This window comes from Sphaerodactylus townsendi, linkage group LG01 (genome assembly GCF_021028975.2).
Source record: "Sphaerodactylus townsendi isolate TG3544 linkage group LG01, MPM_Stown_v2.3, whole genome shotgun sequence".
NCBI classification, from domain to species: Eukaryota; Metazoa; Chordata; class Lepidosauria; order Squamata; family Sphaerodactylidae; genus Sphaerodactylus; species Sphaerodactylus townsendi.
This window is the reverse complement of record NC_059425.1, coordinates 75,953,989-75,973,693: the sequence shown is the minus strand read 5'-3', so window position 1 is coordinate 75,973,693 and position 19,705 is coordinate 75,953,989. Positions and strand designations below refer to the sequence as shown.

Genomic DNA, 19,705 nt, shown 5'->3' with positions numbered 1-19,705 from the left:
AGCAGATTTTTCTACATAGAAAAAAATTCTGAATAGGAACTTCTATGTAGAAAAATACATAAAACCCAGATGTCGGTTATTGTGCATTTCAGTCTTGCAGAGAAACTGAATGAATATAGGATAGAGGGCCTTCAATATATTCCTTCAAAGCCATTCATATTTTGCATTTTTTCATATAAAGTGCAATTGTAGGATTTTCTTAGTGATGGTAACTATATTGTGGCGCACCCTTGCTAGCAGGAAGGCACACAACATATCTTCTGAGTACAAAAGGTCCTTGGTTCAATCCCAGCTATTTTAGCACCTCCTGTGGTCATGTCCCAAGCCTGTCCCCACTATGCCAGTGGTAGTAGGGGCCCATGGATGCTGGCGTGGCATTAAGTGCCGTGTTCCAGCACTGGGGGGGGGGGTAGTGGGAGGCAGGGGGCATGGCCAGGGGAGGTGCTGACATTAGTCGGCTCCCTTCTGGGGTTATGCCAGCAAGCTGTACTGAAGACTTAATCCACTAAAACAATGGCGTAGGACTATTGTGGCCCATAAAAGCTTCTTGGTGGCGGGGAGGCTTTTGCACTTTTCAAGCTTCCCCATGCTGCCAGGAAGCCTTGAGGGGGGGATGGCAGCCGGGGATCTGACTCACGGATGGAGATGAAAGAATCATAATCTTCAGTTTTAATAATTAACATAATATCTCCTCTTACTCAGTTTGTGAAGAGATTCTTTCTCATCATTGCCCTCCACCCAATCAAATAAATTATGAGCATACAAGCAGTGTAAATTGCCAAGTTTCTAGTTATAAAAATAAGACCATCCAGACAATTGATTCATTTATATGAAGTGTAATCATTTTTCATAGCAGATAGTGAAATGTAAGAAACTGGAATGTCCTTTTGGCCTTTTCTGAAATCAGTCTTACATCTATTAAGTGTTTTTGATGTTAATTACATGCTTTCCTGCAGCCACATTCAGTACCAGTACCATTCAGTAAGTATGTATTAACTAAAGGCTTGGGAGAGCGGGGAATTTAGGCTGGGAAAGACTTGCTTCTTCCAGTACTGCTCCTTCGCTCAATTTTGATTTCCTCTATGGCTGCACTAAATAAATATAAAAACATTGGCAATCAGAAGAGCAATCCTAAGCAGATTGAAACCTTCTCAGGTTTATTCAATAGGCCAGAATGTACTCCCAGAACGTTCTTAGGATCGCACTGCCAGCCATGGCTCTCCCACACAGTGTGCAGTTTGGTCTTCATATTTTCTCCTATGTCACAACATGTAGGTAGGCTGGGTCCCAGAAGTAAGTGACAATCCTCACATTGGAACAGCCATGTTGAGGCTGAGCCCAATGAGGTTGTTTCTTTCCCCCACCATTCCTCTTATCTGAAGCCATGGAGTCAGAAGCAATGTTGTAATGCAATTACTCCAATTTGCCAGAAGGGGGAGAGTATCCTGGTCTGAGGACCAAAGGCAGGGAGGAGTAGTGGTTTTATAATCTGCTGGATGTAAAAGAGCTGCAATGGTGGTCTCTGTTGGCAGACTTCTGGGGAGTAACAGCCCAGTTCTTCACAGGGATGGTGCTGTCAGCTGCTGGACCACTTTCTTCATCTCCTCATGGGAAGTGAGGGGAAGGAACAAACGTAGGGCAGGAACAAACGGTAGGAGGAATCCTTCACCCTCCTTCTATGGCTTCTACTTTTTGCACTTTTTAATCTCAGATTATGTGTAACATCTTTTACTAATTTCTTAATAATGTAGATGCAGAGGTCTGGATAAATGGAAGTCATAGTGATGGGTGTGGATGGGGAGAGAAGAGAAGAGCCACCTTCTAAAGGCAAATGTAACCTCTTGTTGCTTCCTTCACTAATTTGGGAGCACTTTCCTGTAACTGAGTTGAGAGGTGGAAGGGAACATCCATTTGACACTCATACTTGCCAGGGCTTCCTGACCTTGAGAAGATGACATAGCAAGGGTAACCAGTTTGGCAGAGCTGAGGATGCTTCTGCTGACAGGCCTGTCCACCACTTCGGAACTGTCCACTTTTCATCCCTGCCAGTGCTTTGGCAGGAGAAGGAACAGCAGCTGAAAGAGAGACTCACTCTGAGCATACCCTTTGAGGCACTACCTCAGGATATTGGAAACTTTTGCAAGAAATTGGCATATGGTTCTGGCCATGAAATCCATTGAAACCACATTGAAAAAACGAAGACATGTGAAGTACTTCCCCAGCTATGTAAACCATATTCTAGTCTCTGGAATTTAAAACTTTTCATTAACACACCTACCCATCCAATTATACATCCAATTATGTGTTTAGCTATATCTGCCACTACTCAGTTTTAATGGATGCAAATGGTAAAGTGCCTCAGGCAGTAAATGCATTATCCATCGATTTTCATATGCATATCTAAACTGAAACAAGGAACCAGACAAATCAAATGGAAAATTATGAGACACTCGAAATTATCACTCGAAATGCTATTTTATGAATTTTAATTTTTCTACTGTGACAATTCATTTTTAGACTTTCGAAAGACCCATTTGCCTAGCTTGGCCCAAAACATGAAGATCCTGTTAAGCTGGCAATTGCTACCGGTTAACTGGGCAGTGGGAGGAGACTGGCAACCTGAAATCCAGTAATGAACCGCTGATGTGAGGATATCAGCAGTACGAACAAGCGAAATCTGGAAAAGGCTACATTATGATCATTACACGGTACAAACCAAGAACATTCAGCGGGGGGAGGCTAGTTGGGGGGTCCAAGGTGGCCGATAACAACATCAGCCTCAGCTAAAAATCTATTTCCTTCTTTCTCATCACTCCGCCAATCACCAGTTGCGACGATCCTTCTGACCAATGGGATTGGGCTGAGAGGCGGGAAAGGTGACGGCAACAAGGAAGAGGTAAGTGCCAGCCAATCGGCAAGGTCCAATTGGAGGGGAGGCGTCACTTGACGTCTCACCGCCTGGCTTCAGGGCGTGGCTTCTTTGCCTCCGCCTCTCCGGGCAGCTGTCGAGGGGGTTCCGCTGGGTCGTCTCCGCCGGGCCTTGGAGGCCCCTCGCGGGAGAGGCGATGCAGTCTCCGAGTGCCCAGCAGCCCCCCCCTGCGCCGCCGCCGCCACCACTCTATGCGGCTAATAACGGAGATTTCACCTTCGTCTCCTCGGCCGACGCTGAAGGTAAGAGTGGGCGAGGGAAGGGCCGCGCGGAGCCGCTCAGTTTCCCTCCCCTCGGGCCGCTCCGAAGGGTTGTGGTTGCTGAAGGCGAGGCGGGGGCGGCTGCTCTGTTAGTGTCCCCCCCCCCCACCCCCCAGTCTGGACTTGTGCTTCCAGGGTGGGCTTAGAAAGTCGAGTCCGTGTGAACGCCTCTTGGCCTAGCCTCGTCTGCGTGGCAAAGGCACCTGCGCGTAGCCCGGACGGATGTTTATTCCAAGGGGAGACCAAGGAAATGAGGGAGCATTTTGCTTCTTATGTCGCAAAGCCCATATTACCTGTGCAGTCCTAAGCAGGGTTGTTTTAGCCTGCTAAAAGCGATGGGTAACTTCCTTTGATTGATTGGTGAGCTGGGCCGCCTCAGAAAAGAGGCTGAGTTAATATGCTGTAAACACATTCGGGGGTTCTGTTCTTGGCTGCTGCGGATTTTCTGTCACGTACGCACACACCTAAATCCGATTTGTTAAGGATTTTGAATGTGGCGCTTCTGACATTTGTAATGCAGCTGGATGTTGGTGGTGGGATGGACTGGAAGATGTTCATGGGCTGTCGTCTCCCTCTCCATTTTGTTAAATGCGGGATGGTCAACTTCTGTAGTGTTAGACATCAGAGTTTTCTCAAGACATTTGCCTACCAAATTCGGTATGCCTTGAACATACATCCTTGTGTGTATCTTTTTCCATAAGAACTGTGCACTTCTGTCTCATAAGACTAGGATACATAGTCAATGTATAGTGCTTCAGCAAAGCAATGTTGCCATAGAAACCAAATTTAAGAAGTATTAGTTGTCACCCAATCTCTCCTGACTAAAAACTAAATTTTCACAAATTTTACATAGTGATATTGGTGCACAAAAGCTAATGTAATAACAATATTACAACTAAACAGATTGGGTTTTTTCCTACAGAAAAAACGTTGGTTGCATCCAGAAAGCCATTTATGCTGATTAAGAGGGAGGGAGATCACTAAGGCTCATTCCCCACATGCAGAATAATGCACTTTCAAACTGCTTTCAGTGCTCTTTGAAGCTGTGCGGAATGGCAAAATCCACTTGCAAACAGTTGTGAAAGTGGTTTGAAAACGCATTATTTTGCATGTGCAGAAGGGGCCTAAGAGACAAGAGGAAAAGTTTTCACCTGGTGCTTAAAACTAAGAAGAGGAAAACAATTTGCAAGAATTGAGTTCTAAGTTTAAGTTGGTTCATTTTTTCTTTTGCTTCTCACCTGCTTTTCTTTTGAAGTGGAACTCAAAAGAAGCTTCACTGGAGGTTTTGTTTCTGTTCTCAGCCTTGCCTCAGAAGATGGGGTCACATGGAGCAGGGCTTCTGAAGACTACCTTAGTTGCTAGGCAGGTTCATATTGTGTGTGTGTGTGTAAATTTCCAGGCTACTTTCATCTGCAGATTCGGGCTGTAGCTCATGAAATGCCCAGGCTGCTGTCAAATATTTAGTCTTTTGCAGTGCCAGTATACATCACTAATGTGCTTTGCTGCAGTTCATAAGTGTATGGGGAGAATACATGATCCTAGATACTTCTCATTCCACTTTTGTATGGTCCATGAAGAGCCTTGTTCTTAGGATAGTGTATAGATTATGTTTTTAAGATTTCCTTCCAGGGTCCCTCCTTGGTGATGTGGATAAGTGTTGAACTAGGATCTGGGAATCCCAAATTCAATCCATACTCTGCCATGAAGCTTGCTGAGTGACCTTGGACCAGTCACTCTCTCAGGCTAGTCTTCCTGAAAGGATTGCTGTGAGGGTAAAATGGAAGTGAAAGAGTGGTGTACACCACACTGAGCACCTTAGAAGGGTGGGAGAAAATGTAATAAATAAACAAATATAATTGTCATCTGTTGTATAAATTATCTTCATTGACCTAGATAAGCAGAATCATTCTTCTGTCACCAGTGATAGATTATTGTGTGACATTCTATATGGGCCTGCCCTTGAAGGGATCATAAGCCTCAGTTAATGTCCTCCATTTGATGGGCACTGGCTTCCAGGTTCATACCATACCAGTTTTGAAAAAGCCACATTCCCTTTCTTTGTGTTTCCAGGCTTTCTTCAAGGTGTTGGGTCTTAACTTTAAAGCCCTTTACAACTTGGGACTCACATACTTGGAGGACTGCTTCTCCCTGTATCAACCTGCCTAGTAACTAAGCCCTAACAGTGGTAAGAAGATGGATCAGTCTCAGTTCTGGCTCTGGGCACTTATAGACTGATGCTAATTGCCATGGCAGGCTATTATTCTTAAAAGATGATTGATAACTTTGTGTTAAGGATGTTGATTATGTTTGGTATTAGTCTTGATAGATGTGAGTATATATAAACGTATCCTTGGTTAAAATAAACTACAAATTGTGAGGCATATATCAATGATACTCATATTCTAGAATGTGGGTTCTTGTAACTGTCTTTTGTTCTTTTCTTAAGAACTTAGTGGTTCAATAGCCTCTCCTGACGTGAAGCTCAATCTTGGAGTAGGAAGTGGAGAATTTATTAAAGAATCTACTGCAACTACATTCTTAAGACAGAGAGGTTATGGCTGGCTTTTGGAAGTAGAGGATGATGACCCTGAAGATAATAAACCACTCTTGTATGTAAATATTCTGCAACTAATTATATGTTTATGTAAATAAATTAGTATTTATTTAATTTATTCAAAATATTTCTACCTTATCTTTTTGGACTCAAGGCATTGAATAAAAAACAGCCAAGTTGCAAAGACATAAATCATAATCTAAGTAACAATATTAAACCAGATTTAATACATAACCCATTTAAAAGCATTCAGACTGAAAACACATAAATGCATTGTTTGAAAAATCTGTGATTGTTGGTATTCAAAATCAAAGCATAATCTCTTTTCTTAATTAAATTATTTGTTTCATTCAATATTATTTACATTTTACATATAATTTTATTTTCAGATCAGTATAAAAGTTCTCATGGTTTAGAGATACCACAAATTGAATTAATGTGCTCAGAGGCTATAAACTCCATTTGAACTCAGATCTGCAATAGAACTGATATCATGTGAAGGATGGCTTTTTATATGCCAAGAAAGAAAAGACATGGTAGATGATGACTTGTTTTTACAAGATGGCTAAAGTGAGCGTTTCTGCATATATCGCCCTTGAATGATTAGGGAGTTGCAGGAAATGAGCAACTCAGTTATTGAGGTTAGCCAATACATTCTGGGTAACTATTGCTTGAGGCTAGCAGCACTATCAGGAAGGGTCTTGCTGTTATTGACAACTGAAAGTGCTTATGTTTGCTCAGTGGCAGTTAAGGGTGCCTCAAACACAGGAAAATCTGTTTATTTTGTGTGCATTTTTGTATGCTTCAATAATCCTTTACTATGATGTAAAATAAAGCAGCAGCAAATAAGGTATCTGCTGGTGCTTCTTTCAACTGGGTCTGTTAGGTGGGTGTATTGTATTCAAAGTGATATTAACATGAATACAGCCTTGTGTTATTTCATAAACAGAGTTAATCTATCTAAATAATTTAGACAAGTCATGAATATCTTGTTTTTGTAACTTTAGGGAGGAGCTAGACATTGATCTGAAGGATATATACTACAAAATTCGGTGTGTCTTGATGCCGATGCCTTCACTTGGATTTAATAGACAAGTAGTTAGAGATAATCCTGACTTCTGGGGTCCACTGGCAGTTGTCCTATTCTTTTCAATGATCTCATTATATGGGCAGTTCAAGGTAGGTGAATTTACTAAATCAAGCTCCATCTGAATGTGCATTGTGATGCAGATGAAAATGTATCCAGGTGCACATCTGCACCTTCAAACTTCATGAATCATGCATGCATAGCTCTCTTTCTTGTATACATACTGTTGTTTGGTTTAATAGGTGTGTTATGACATAATTTACTGCAAGTTGCTGAGCTGGAAACAAGACAGAAACTTCTGTATGTGTTCACAAGACCATCACATTCTTCCTTCCACATGTAGCTCCCTTTGACTATGGAGACAAAAAAGGCTTAAAGAAGTTTGCTATTCAAAACAAGAGACCTGTTGTACTTCCATCCACAGGTTTCCATTGTCAGATTGCTGCTGTGGAATCTCCTTAGAAGAGGGAAAATATTATCTTTGCTTTTCTTTCTTCAGTTCAAGCAACTTTAACAAGTGGAGAACTTATAGAAATTAGTCAAACTTTGTCACTCAATTCCATCAAAAATAGTTATTCATAGCAAAGAGATACTGTATTGATTATAACTATAATTTTTAAAGGTTGTATCCTGGATTATAACTATTTGGATATTTGGATCCTTGACAATCTTCCTGTTGGCCAGAGTTCTTGGAGGAGAGGTAAGAATCTTGTAAAAAAATCTGTAAGAACCTTACTTAAATTACTTTAAAATTATTGTTCAAGCTATTGCGTTTTCAATTTTATATTTTTAACTCTAATATAGCAACAGCAACAATTCTGAACCTATACAGAAGGGGTAAGACCCTTCCCTGGAGACACAGCAACTGTGATGTAAGGAGTTAGTCAAACTGGGACTGGTGAGGCCCAGGATCATACACTCCATTAGTCATAAAACATTCCGGTGACTTAAGGATGAGAGTCACTGGCTCAAGGTTGTGAGGATATAATGTAGCAGAAGAGGGGAATGAGCACATATTCCATCTTGTGCTCATTAGATAAAGAATGGGCTAAAATATGTAAATAAAAGCAAATATTAGATTAACAAAACAAGGTTGTAGGGAAATAATAGAGACTGATAGAAATAATGTGGACGATTGGATGATGCAGTAAAAGGGCAGGAAGACTTTAAAGAAAGATATAATGAAACATTTAGCAGTCATTTGGTGCTTTTTTTGTTGGTGCACTGCATTGTTGTCAATGATGTCCATGACTTGATTAACTTCAAATTTTCAGGTGGCATATGGCCAGGTTCTTGGAGTGATTGGATATTCCTTACTTCCTCTTATTGTAATAGCACCTCTGCTCTTGGTGGTTGGATCATTTGAAGTTGTTTCTACTTTAATAAAAGTAAGTGCAATGTTATGCTTGTCAGGTGGTCAGAGTTGTGTCTTAAAATCACTCTGGTTTAAATTTTAATGCAGGAAGTGTTTTCTGTCTTCTGTTCCATTTAGAAGTTGGCCATATAACACTCTTACAATGTACGCACATCTAGGGTGTGCACGTCACAAAGGGTTTCAAGTGGACTTTATAAATATAAAGATGCAGGTACTGTTAAAACAGATCATCTAGTGGCCTTAAGAGAAGGAAGTAATAAGAACAGAAGCAGAGAGAGCAGAACTGGGGGAGGAAATGTTGACCCATCAGAAGAGATGTTTGAATATGTTTATGAGCATTCCTTCACTGTGAATAATATGAATGTGTAATGCTTGCCAGCTTATCCAAAGTATATGGTGATTACATTAGTAGTCTTACAGTCCAGTCTGTGGGGGAAACAGCACAGCATTTGACAAATTTGCCCCCTCCGCTGGCACAAGGGGCATCCACACCAGTGGAGGAGGCGAAGGCGCCTACGGCTGGCATCCCAATCTGATGCTGGCATGGGGGGAGAGACCTGCGGGCTTGAGCATTCCCGGGGGTAAAGCCTGGGTTTGCGCCAAGTTGCCCCGCAGCTCCTGGACTTATGCCACTCTTTTGGGTGACATAAGTTCATTAAGCCCTATGGAGGGCTTTCTGGCAACGGATTTTGTTTTGCGTTTTTCTCTCCCTGTGCTGCTGGAAAGCCCTCTGAAGATGGCGGGGTGACACCATCCCTGGCTGCTGGGGGCTCTGGATTGGGCTGCCCATCCTTAAAATGGTTTTGATTTATGAAATGTTCATGGTAAGCTAGACAATACATACAGCAAGTTTCTGGAAATATACAGGAATACATGTGTTAAGCATTATTTTTGAAGTGATTAAAACTTTACATAGGTCTGTCATATAGTTCAGGTTGAACATAGTTCTTGGTGTATTCTTATACCCCACCTTTCTTTCCTGTGGGGACCCAAAGTGGACTGGTATAGTTTGAAATCTTTTAGGACTTTAACAATGCATTCCTATGAAATCAATAAGTTTAGACCAGGGTTGATTACATCTTCAACTGACTGAATGGGCCTGCCATTTCAGAACAGGATGGCTGATTTCCTGAATGGACACACGTGCTGGGTACCACCGAATTCAGCAGACCTTAGTTTCAAGCAGTGGTGGGATTCAGCAGGTTCACCCCACTTTGGCAGAACTGGTTGTTAAAATGGTGCTTGTAAACAACCAGTTGTTAATTTATTTGAATCCCACCATCAGAACCAGTTGTTAAATGATTTGAAGTAATTGTCAAGTAATTGTCACTTCTAGTAATTTCAAGTAATTGTCACTTCTAGTGGTTTCTCCTCCTCCTTGTCCCAGGAAGAAATACTGGTCTGTTGCAGTATTTGGATAGTTCTTCCTGTGCATAATAATGTAACCACTCTTATTTTCTTTTCTTTCAGCTTTTTGGAGTCTTTTGGGCTGCATACAGTGCTGCTTCATTATTAGTTGGAGAAGAGTTTAAGACCAAGAAGCCCCTCCTGATCTATCCCATCTTCTTATTGTACATTTATTTTTTGTCCTTGTATACCGGGGTGTGACCTGAAATACTGAATTGGAACAGGAATAGTCTTGCTTACTATGAAGACTGATGAAATGTCAGACTGATGAAATACAGCCCAACTGAAAGGAGAAATGACTGAATCATGCCTTGTTGTCAAGGTTTCAAAAAGTGGTCAACTTAAATATATCTCTGTACATTATTTAAACAGGTCTAGTTATGTTACAGATTTATAACAGAGTTTTGGGTTTCAAGACATCTTAGTTTGTTGAACAAGATAAGAACAATGTGTTTATGAGCTGAAGTAGCAGAATTGCAGCTTGTTACCTGTGCCAAAAGCAGCAGGGCCCAATGATAGGCATAGTAAGCAAAGGAGAATTCTAATTATTGGTAGTAGTTTGAAAATTCAGTTTTTGTGTTCTGCACAGCAAATTTTTAGATATTTATAAATCAGTCCTGATTAATCAGACTAAACTGTAAACATGACATAAATGTGGTGCCTCACATACTTTTCATTTGGCTATTTGCTATAAATTCTTTTAAAAAGTGTTTTTATGTTATCATCTATACGTACCTTTAGGATATTAAGAGATTTTATAGACTGCATAACAACGTGAAGATTCTAGTGTTTAAATTAGTTCTTATGTTTAATTATTAGTGTATGTTTGCAATAGGACATTTTAAAAAATGTTAATTTTTTAAAAATTCAGCAAGGTTTTCTCTTCTTTCACCTGCAGCTTTGTGGTAGTGGTAACAAGGAAGTGGGGAGAGAAGTTAAATAAAACTTATGTTTCTGAACAGTGTCTTACAATAGAATAAACAAAGCTTCTCCCAAACTGTACTCTGTTTTGACTTAATACTGTTCAGTGTGGCATAGATTTTTTTGTAAAATTATATTCTAAAGTCTTGACTGAAGAATGAGAGCATTTGAACTTTGCTTTGCAATACAATCAGTTTTTATTTTGATGACCTGGTTATCATGACTTGTTCAATGTCCTTCAGCATTTCCAAGGTTTTCACAGATTTAACTTAATATGAGACACAAAGAAAAGTAGATTCCTGCAGTAAAATTGTTTGTTGAACTGGGAGCCACTAGTATAAATATGGACATCGTTGAGGGATTGAATGGGATGTCTCCTAATGTGCACTTCTATTCATATTCTTACAGTTACTAATTTCCTAACATCTTTGTTTTATGTGACTAGAGGTTGACTATTAGGAAAGCTGAAAAGATTAACTTGGTCTTGCAAAACTGCTACTTATGTTACTGAGCTGGCCTTTTAGTTGAACGAATAACAAGTCAACTACTAGACATCAGACTGCTACAGAAATCTCTGAGTTTCATTGAAAGCCCCTTTATTCTAATTTAAATTCAGACATACTACTTAAATTATACAGTGCTCACTATCTTAAAGACATCTTGTCCTTTAGTCTCTATAGATTGATGATATTTGACATCTTAAAATTGGTGTGTTAATTCTTAGTGGTGGTAATCTTCTGAGTAACTTTTTCTGTAGCAAACTGTACAATGTGATTGTGATATCACAAGATTTCTGCTACAAATGAAGTGAAATTATCAGTCCTAAACATTCCTTCTGTCATTTATAAATTACTAGTGTTTATGTCATGCCCTTTGAAGATTCAGGTCTTCAAAATTTCCTTTCATAAATGTGCTCTTCCACATCAACCCCCATGACCAAAAGAGAAACATGAGAAGACTTCATATAAGTACTTTCTATGAAATTGCTTCAGACATGAGCAAAATCTTACCATATTTGCCTCTAATTCATGAAAAAGCACATTGTATAAACATCTTGTTAAAGCTTTGAAGGTGCTCAACCCTACTAGCACAGCTTACTACAATCCTCTGGTAACAGTTTTCAGAACCATGGCTAACTCTCTAAGTTTCTATGACTGCCCCTCTTTTTAATAAGAAAAATGAATTGGCATGTAGGTAAGTGACAAAGGAGAAGGCTACATCAAAAGAAGTACACCAAAATATTATAATTGCTTACAATTAAAACATTAATTCACTTTAGTTAACTATTTAAGACTAGTATTAGAGCCCAGGACTTTGACTGCAATTCTGACTGTCCGTTTGCAATATGTATAGTATGGCTATAAAATAACAGTATGAATATTTCCACCAAGGAATGGTGATGAAGAGATGTATTTATTTGGCTTATCAAACCAATTTAAGAATTAAATACATTTGGTACAGTTATCTGGCTCCTTTAAAGCAGTCGTCCTCTGAAGCCTTCTCTCCAGAATACTGTTTGGATTAGTGTACATTTGCATTGAGTGTGACAGGTCTTCTCATATGAACAGAACTCATATGAACAGAAGCTCAATGTTTCGGACGATTCCACTTCTCTGCCTATCCTATGCAAAGAAAATGATATGTCTACAGTTATTAAATATTAGCAGTAGCTTGTTTATAGCATTATATTCAGTTCCTGTTCTTAAACATGTATGTAAATATAGCATAAAATGTATTTTATAAAAATTTCAAACTGAAATTTGTTTGCAGAATGCATATAAAGGTTATTTAGTACTCACGAAACCAAGGGATGTATCCACATTTCATATGTTGAATTTCTGTGTTTCTAAGTATGTAAATAAATTTTCAGGTTTATTCAAAGGTATAAAGCTTTGTCATACTTGAAAATATGTAGCCCTTATACTGCACATCAAATTTGAAGCAATTGTTCTAATATAAACCTGTTCTCCTTTCCACAACCAGCTTTAGGGTCATGTTAAAAATGTTCCAGTTTACAGAGTTGACTCTGCACCCTATGCTCATAGATGCTTTCCATGGAAAACTTTGTAACTTCACTTTTTAAAATGAGGACGTTCATCTTACAATGTTCTAAACTCAGTTCCATATTCCTTATATATTCCTTCCTGGTATATTTGCACTTGCATAGGAGACACTTGCATGCTTTTTTCCAAGTTTACATTGCAGATGATCACGAAGCTTTATAGTTCAAGATTATAACTGGGGAAATGACATAGGTTTAATATATGAATAGATTAATTTACATGATTTTATTTCAGCACAAACATTTGAACACTGCCAGTTTCTTCAGATGCAATGAGCAGAACCTTACTATGCAGTCAATTTATGTAGGGAGAATGAAAACAAAAGCCAGGTCAGGGGTAAAATTCAAATATAATCAAGAAAATATGACTTATAGTTAGGCTAAATAGTTAGGCTAACATCTGCAATGGGTGAGAAACTGTAAATCTTGCTAAAGATTGTTTACAGCTATAAGTGAGGATTCCTAAGTCTTTGTTCAAGCCAGGACAAAAATAGTACTCTATTTCCAGTTGTCCAGAATCCAGTGGGAAAGTTGTAACAAGTGGATAGATATTTGAGAATATGATACAGTAGAGGATTTTCACTGCAATTCTAAGGATCTTTCCTGAGCTTAGGCCCCACTGAATAGACTTAAGTAAAATTCTGAGTTGACCAGCTCTGGATTGCTTGCTGTATTAACAATCTTACATTGCAATCCAGAACAGATTTACTCCAGTCAAATCCCATAGAAGTCAATTGCGCTGCTCAGTTAATTTTTCCCCCCAAAAAAGATGGAAGGTGTAATGAAGGTGGTTCAAATCTGTCATCAGCATATTCTGTTATTAAAAGGCTAGACGTGGTGGCAAAGAGTCACTACCAACCAAAACCAATCAGAGCAAATCCCCCCTTCCCAAATGTAAATAGAATTCCCTAGAAAGGCTTTTGACCAACATGTTGAATGTTCTGATCAGTAGATTTACCAATGACTGTCCGTTTGGGAATATGTGTTAATGTGATCAAGCTATTAAATTCTTTGAAAAAATTAGCTTCAAAACACCACCTCTTCTGACTATCTCCCCAAATTACATCACTGTTTGCTAGATGCCCAGCATATTCTGTTCCCTAGAAAGGCTCAGTTGAGCCATTTTCCTTTTGAGAGACGACCGAGGCAAAGAAAGTGTTGAGCAGTTCTGCCTTTTCTCTGTCCTTTGTTAGTATTTCACCATTTTCACGCAGTGACCCTATCATATCCTTTTTCTTCCTTTTGTTGCAGCCATAACAAAAAAAGCCTTTTTTATTTTTAACCTCTCTGGCATTTCTGAGCTCTGTCTGCACTTTAGCTTTTCTGACTTTCTTCCTACACATCCTGGCTATTTGTTTGAATTCCTCTTTGGTGGTTTCCCCCTTTTTCAATTTCTTGTACATGCCCCTTTTAAACCTTAGCTCCATTGGAAGTTCTTTAGACATCCATCCTGATTTCCTTAGACACCTCCCATTTTTTTTCCTCATTGGAACTGTTTGAAAATTTGCCTTCAAAATCTCACTTTTAAGAAACTCCCATCCATCATGCACTCCCTTTTTTTTTTGCTTGTACAACAAGCTTTACTGCTAGTCATAAATATTTGTGTGCATGCTTCTCAATTCCTTGTAATAGTCCTGCAGTGTTGGGACATTTGTTAGAGGCAGAGACACTTCTACAAGGCAGAACTCCAGACCCACTTCAGTCTCAACTAAATCCAGGTAAAAACTTTCACTTCTATTTCTTTGTCTTCAAATCTACTACCTGTTACTGTTGCTCACAAAAACTGTCCCTACCCGCAGCTAGAGATGTTATTTTTTCCAACCTGTAATATTTCATCCGAACCTATCCGGAAATTATATATTGATCAGGTTATGGACAAGAGCATAAAAATACTGGAAGTATTTCAGCAGTGCAGACAATAAGTACATTACATATTAATTTGTAATGTACTGTAAAACGAAAGCATGACAGGAAGATTTGTATCCAGTTTCTAAACTTGATACAGAAGTAAGCCTCTCTGAGTTCAGTGGGATTTCCTCACACATAAATCTGTTTAGGATTGCAAGATACTAATGATTCAATGGTGTTGGGTATAAATATTTTAAATAATTAATTTAAAACATTTATATCCCACTTATCTTCACAGAATCAAGTTATCCTAATAATGTAATTTTGGCTGTTTCTGCACAGCCCGATAACAGTGCCCTAGGACACTGTTCACTCAGCTCGCACCACCCAAGTGTGGTCGCACCCCCAAGCGGCGCAAAGACACTGCTTTTGAACCTCCGGGAGCAAGGTTTTTCAAAAGCGGCATCTTCCTGCCGGTGTGGTGCAAACTGCACCAGAGTGAGGGCGCCGCTTTTGGCCCTTCCGTGTGTCACATTTACTCACTCTTCCCTGTGCAGCTCTGGACGGCTGGAGGGACATGCCCACGCTGCCCTCCGACCCCCGGAAGTCCTGAGGTGGCTCTGTGTGGAGCTGCCTCTGTGGGGTCACTTGCACAATATCATGCGAGTGGTCCCCGAGCCTCCACTGGCATAATGAATGCTGGTGGAGAGCCATTTCTGCCAACGTGTAGAAAGGGCCAGAGTTACAAGCACAAATCAATCCAAGTAACAGGACTGAAAATGAATAGCATTACCAATAGAGCCAAAGCTGAAACAATGTACCCTCACATGAAAAGCACTCTGGAACCAATTATCGGACACAGCTTTTCTAAATATAGCAGCTGAAGGTGCCCTCTCTGGTAGGCCCTTTCAGAGGACTGAACCCACTATACGTGATTTCGCTGTTGCCTTACAAACAGGTTACGTGTGGATGTAGACACGTGGGGTATACCTGGGCAGGAAATAACTTTCACAGGTAATAACCAGCACTCTGATTTGGACCCAGAAGCAAAGCAAATATATGTCTCAACTGAAGGCCAGATTAAGGCCTTTAGAGGTCCTATGCACTGAAAAGATCATGGTCCCCTGATATACTGTATATGTAATTCAAAATAAATACAGTAAACCATTTTATATATATATATATATATAGAGAGAGAGAGAGAGAGAGAGAGAGAGAGAGAGAGATACACACACACACATACACACACACATAAATACATATATATGTTTTATATAGAATATTCTAATTCTAACAAATATTTGTATGAAAAACATCAATTATTCCATTGTTTTTTGCCTTGAAGATACATACCATGTTAACTTACACAAATTAAAGATACAAAATAATGCTTACCGTTGCTTTCTTATAACTTTATTTATACTAGAAAAAGTTTTCTCCTGCATTTTCAATTGACCATACCCTCAAAATTAATGTGATGAGGAAAAAATCCTCTAAGGTGCCCTCTTCACCTGAGGCCCTTAGCACATACTTATTTTCCTTGATGGTTAATCTAGGACAACTTAACTGGGTAGCTCCAGAGAAGACTCTCACTGCTGCTTTTTGTACTAGCCAAAGCTTCGTCAAAGACAGCCCTCGTACAATGTGTTACAGTAGTAAACATGCAATCCAGTTTTGACCATTTACTTCCTTAAATAAGTTTTTTTTAATTAAAAGGTAAATTATAGCTGCCCACCTAGTATCTCTAATGTGGGTTATAACAGAACAGTTGCTAATTGGCGGCTAGAGATAGATTTTGAAAATACGTTACGCGGGTCAATTTGGATGGCATTGCCTATAGGCTGTCAAAACTGGGAAGTTGGGGGACAACGGAACGATTCTGGCCCCGTCACGTTCGGTTTCAGAAGCAAACTCCCCCAGCACTAGGTAACATTGATACAGGAACCCACATTTTCGTTTTTGGAGGCCAGACGGAACATGATGATCCAATGGCCATCATTAAGAAAGGGGATACCGTTCGGTCCCAGGGCCCGGGCCAGATGAAAGAATCCGGCCAGACAGGCGCTTTCCTCCCTCACCCTCGCGGAGTTCCTCCCTCTACATGTCCTTTTTTTGCTTTGGAAAAAGGCACCTTCTTCCCCCGGAATCGCATCCACGGGCCAGGCGGCCTTCCCGTTTCCACGGCTGAGAAACAAAGAGCTTGTCGGGAAAGCCCGCGTCAAGCGAGAGCAGTGGGCGGAGTCTCTTGGGCTTGTGACGCAATGAAAACCGTTCCTCTCCCTTTCTGGGTGGGGAAGACAGACGTTAACAAAAAGCATCAGTCTCGCCCACCCACTTCCCCACCGCCAGCGGTTTAACTGTTTGGTTTCAAGAAAGGACCGAACGCGGAAGCAAGTTCCCAGGGATAATAGTTCCGCATCCGGCGCCATGACGTCATTTCCTGCCTACGCCGGCACTAGGCTCTCTCTTTTTCTCTCTTTCCCCTCTCCCTCCTTCCCTCCCCCTTTCTCCGGACCCGGATGCTGACTGGTGGCGGCGGCGGCTCTCGGGACTGTCACTGAGCGGCCCCGCCGGGCCTCTTGTCCTGCGCGATGGCGGCGGCGGCGGCGGAGGAGGCCGGGGGAGCGTCTTGCTCCACGGCGCCGGGCCCGGCGTCGACGGGCGCCGGGCCGGGCCTGTGCGAGTGGCTGCTGTTGCGGGACGGCTGCCTCCGTTGCGACGCCGACGGGCTCTGCAGCCTCTGTTACCACCCGGCGCTCAACGCCATTCTGGCTGTGACCGCCCGCGGCGCGATCAAAGTCATCGACGGCACCTCGGGGGCCACGCTGCAGGCCTCGGCACTCAACGGTGAGCGGGAGTGGCCGGGTCAGGCCTAGACCTTGGGCCGGAGAGGCGGGGGCCGGCGGCGAGGGAGGGGGGGGGACTGCGGCCGGACTCCCCGCGCCTTCTGCGTCCGTTGGGCTCTGGGGCCTCCTGACCGGTGGAGCGCGAAGGTGAGCCGGTTTCCTTTCCTCTGCCCTTTCGCCCACCACCTGGTCCCTGGGCTGCTCTCGAGGGACGAGGAGCCGAAGCCGGCGGAGGGGGGGTGGGCTGGGGCTCTGAAACGGCTTGGGGAAAGGTGGAGTTGAGAGTCCAAAGTTGCCTGGCGTCATCCGGGCCTTCCTCTAAGAATTGCTTCTCGCTCTTTTTCTTTGCTGGTCTCCCTTTCATAAACTGGTCACTTAAACACTCGTCTCCCACCTATTTCCAAGCCGGTTTCTGTCATGGAGTCAGGAGCACCGGTGAACCGACTTTGGTAACGCCGTGGAGGGAAGTATCGCTGCTAAAACCATTCAGGCGTTTTTGTATAGGAAACAGCGCCTTTAATGTATGTGGTGTTTGCATGTATCCTTTCTTTCCTTTGTATGTGTCCGGAAGCAACGGTTGGTTCTGCGTTCCCAATGTGTTGACAGTAATTGCACAGAATGAAAGCTGTTGCTTCCACAGAAAGTCCTTCTCTAATAGATGTGAGCTGGTCAGCCGCTTGGGAGAAATCCCATTGAACTCAGTGGATTGTGTACCTGAATAGAACTGAATTGTATCTGCCAGAGAATCTTGAATGGGCTTATAGATGCTTTAAACTTCTCTGCTGTATATGTTTACTCAGAAACACTTGTTAGGTTGATGTTTGCATTATGTATGCAAAACAGCCTTTCATTGTGCTTCTAATGTATCTTAGGTTATGCTGATACAGCAAAGCCTGCTAAATAACCTACGAAAGGTGTCGCTTAGAATTGTGGTAGAGTATATTAATTTGTGTGGTAATAAAAACATATGTATTCTGATGAAAGATATGGAATGGTTCTTATCGTTTTACTTCTGTCATTTGAGAGATTTTCATATAATACCTAGAAAAGAAAACAAATGTGCCACTCTAGTGGTAGCATGAAAAATGTTTGTTTAAATTTGTGTACCATATTTTTGTGTGTGTGCTGTGGTCATTTCCGTTGTAGCAGAACAAATGTATTGGTGGGATAGTATGAGGTGTTGCTTGTTTGGTTGTCATCATTTGAGATGAGATAATCGTTTTTTTCCAAATAATTTCATAGTGGTGAACACATTCAGGCTGTGGAAATTGCCAGGTTTCTGAAAGTCTAATTGGGAACTAATTCGTAATCACTAAACTTGAAGTCTCAGGAAAAAAATGGTCAAATAACAATAAAAATGGTCCTGGAGGTTGATTTCATTTTGAAACATGAACAAAAAATTAAAGATATATTTGTTCTTTAATTAAGCCAACTTTGCTGTATCTTTGCATAAAAGTTTGTGTCACTTGTCTCAAAGCTTTGGGATAGAATGAAATCTACAAATCCAGGTAGGTTTGACTTAATGATTAGTAAAAATATAGTTGTCTTGTATAAAGAATTTGAAACTACTGAGAATATAGTTGGGTGGGCCAGTAGGAAATATACTGGAATGTTTCCAAAATCCTTTGCGTGTGATAAAGTCTAGTATTTTTACCAATACTAGAAGGTATTTAGGTGTTTTCAGATTTTATTTTCAGGTCATGTCATTAAGTGTGTACTTTATTCCATATAACATTCATCCTATTTTGAAGTCAATTTTCATTATTGCACTTTATGCTGGTACACTTGTACCAGTGACTTCAGTGGACCTTCAGCAGTGAAAGCAGTTCTGCTTATAAATACACTGTAGTCTTTATAATTCTGCAATGTAATCCTAAACAGTGACACTTTCTAAGACCATTGACTTCAACAGGTTTAAGACGTTGTAACTCTATTTAGAATGGCACTATTACAGATAATTTTGCTTTATCTATGAATTGTGGTAGTTGCAAAGCAAACAGCATCGGTGTCCAACTTGAACCTTTAGGGATAGGCGGAGTATACATATTTAAAAATAAATAACATAATAGGGTCATCTAGTATATTAACTTTGATTTATTACCTTACAGAATTCATTAATTATATTACAAATGTTGGAGGGAGTTAAGCAAAGGTGTAATTTGCCATTTTTACAACATTTGAAGTTGTTGAGAGGAGAGAACCTGAGCTGGAGAACAACCTTTGAGTTCTCAGTTTTGTTGAGCAGGAATATGAATACTTTGGATAGGAGGGAGCTGAAGTTAGTCTGGAAGACTGACTGCACATTACTGCTATTTTCTTCTGTTTAGATGAGAGTTGAACATGTAAATAGTATCACTTATCCATGGAAGTAAAATGGGAGGCTTTGACTTTAAGGTGAATTTACTATGTTTTTTAA

General features: G+C 40.8%; 2 protein-coding genes and 1 long non-coding RNA gene across 7 annotated transcripts in view; 2 read left to right on the top strand and 1 right to left on the bottom strand.

Moving 5' to 3' along the window:
• Positions 1–2,968: 2,968 nt before the first annotated feature.
• YIPF4 (Yip1 domain family member 4) lies at positions 2,969–12,418 on the top strand. Its single transcript, XM_048484210.1, has 6 exons — positions 2,969–3,171; positions 5,636–5,798; positions 6,751–6,922; positions 7,453–7,530; positions 8,105–8,218; positions 9,676–12,418. Exons 1-6 carry the CDS (start codon positions 3,066–3,068, stop codon positions 9,811–9,813), a joined length of 771 nt encoding a protein of 256 aa, XP_048340167.1. The 5' UTR covers positions 2,969–3,065; the 3' UTR covers positions 9,814–12,418.
• On the bottom strand, positions 11,928–15,635 carry LOC125426090. The gene is made up of 2 exons (XR_007243497.1): positions 12,706–15,635; positions 11,928–12,673 (listed from the first exon to the last, which is right to left on the bottom strand). It is a non-coding gene; the product is annotated as an uncharacterized LOC125426090 (long non-coding RNA).
• A 1,284-nt stretch (positions 15,636–16,919) lies between these two features.
• BIRC6 (baculoviral IAP repeat containing 6) overlaps positions 16,920–19,705 on the top strand; it is a 160,796-nt gene continuing 158,010 nt past the window's right edge. For all 5 annotated transcript variants that reach the window (XM_048484188.1, XM_048484170.1, XM_048484179.1 and 2 more), the window contains exon 1: positions 16,920–17,290. In XM_048484188.1, coding sequence (XP_048340145.1) covers positions 17,035–17,290 — 256 coding nt within the window. In that variant the 5' untranslated portion in view covers positions 16,920–17,034. The remainder of the gene's footprint in view (positions 17,291–19,705) is intronic.

Excerpts from the sequence above, each read along its gene's own strand:
- YIPF4 (XM_048484210.1), top strand. The coding sequence starts at position 3,066 with ATGCAGTCTCCGAGTGCCCAGCAGCCCCCCCCTGCGCCGCCGCCGCCA. Across the intron at positions 3,172-5,635 it reads CTCCTCGGCCGACGCTGAAG|AACTTAGTGGTTCAATAGCC; the intron begins GTAAGAGTGGGC and ends TCTTTTCTTAAG. Across the intron at positions 6,923-7,452 it reads CATTATATGGGCAGTTCAAG|GTTGTATCCTGGATTATAAC; the intron begins GTAGGTGAATTT and ends TAATTTTTAAAG.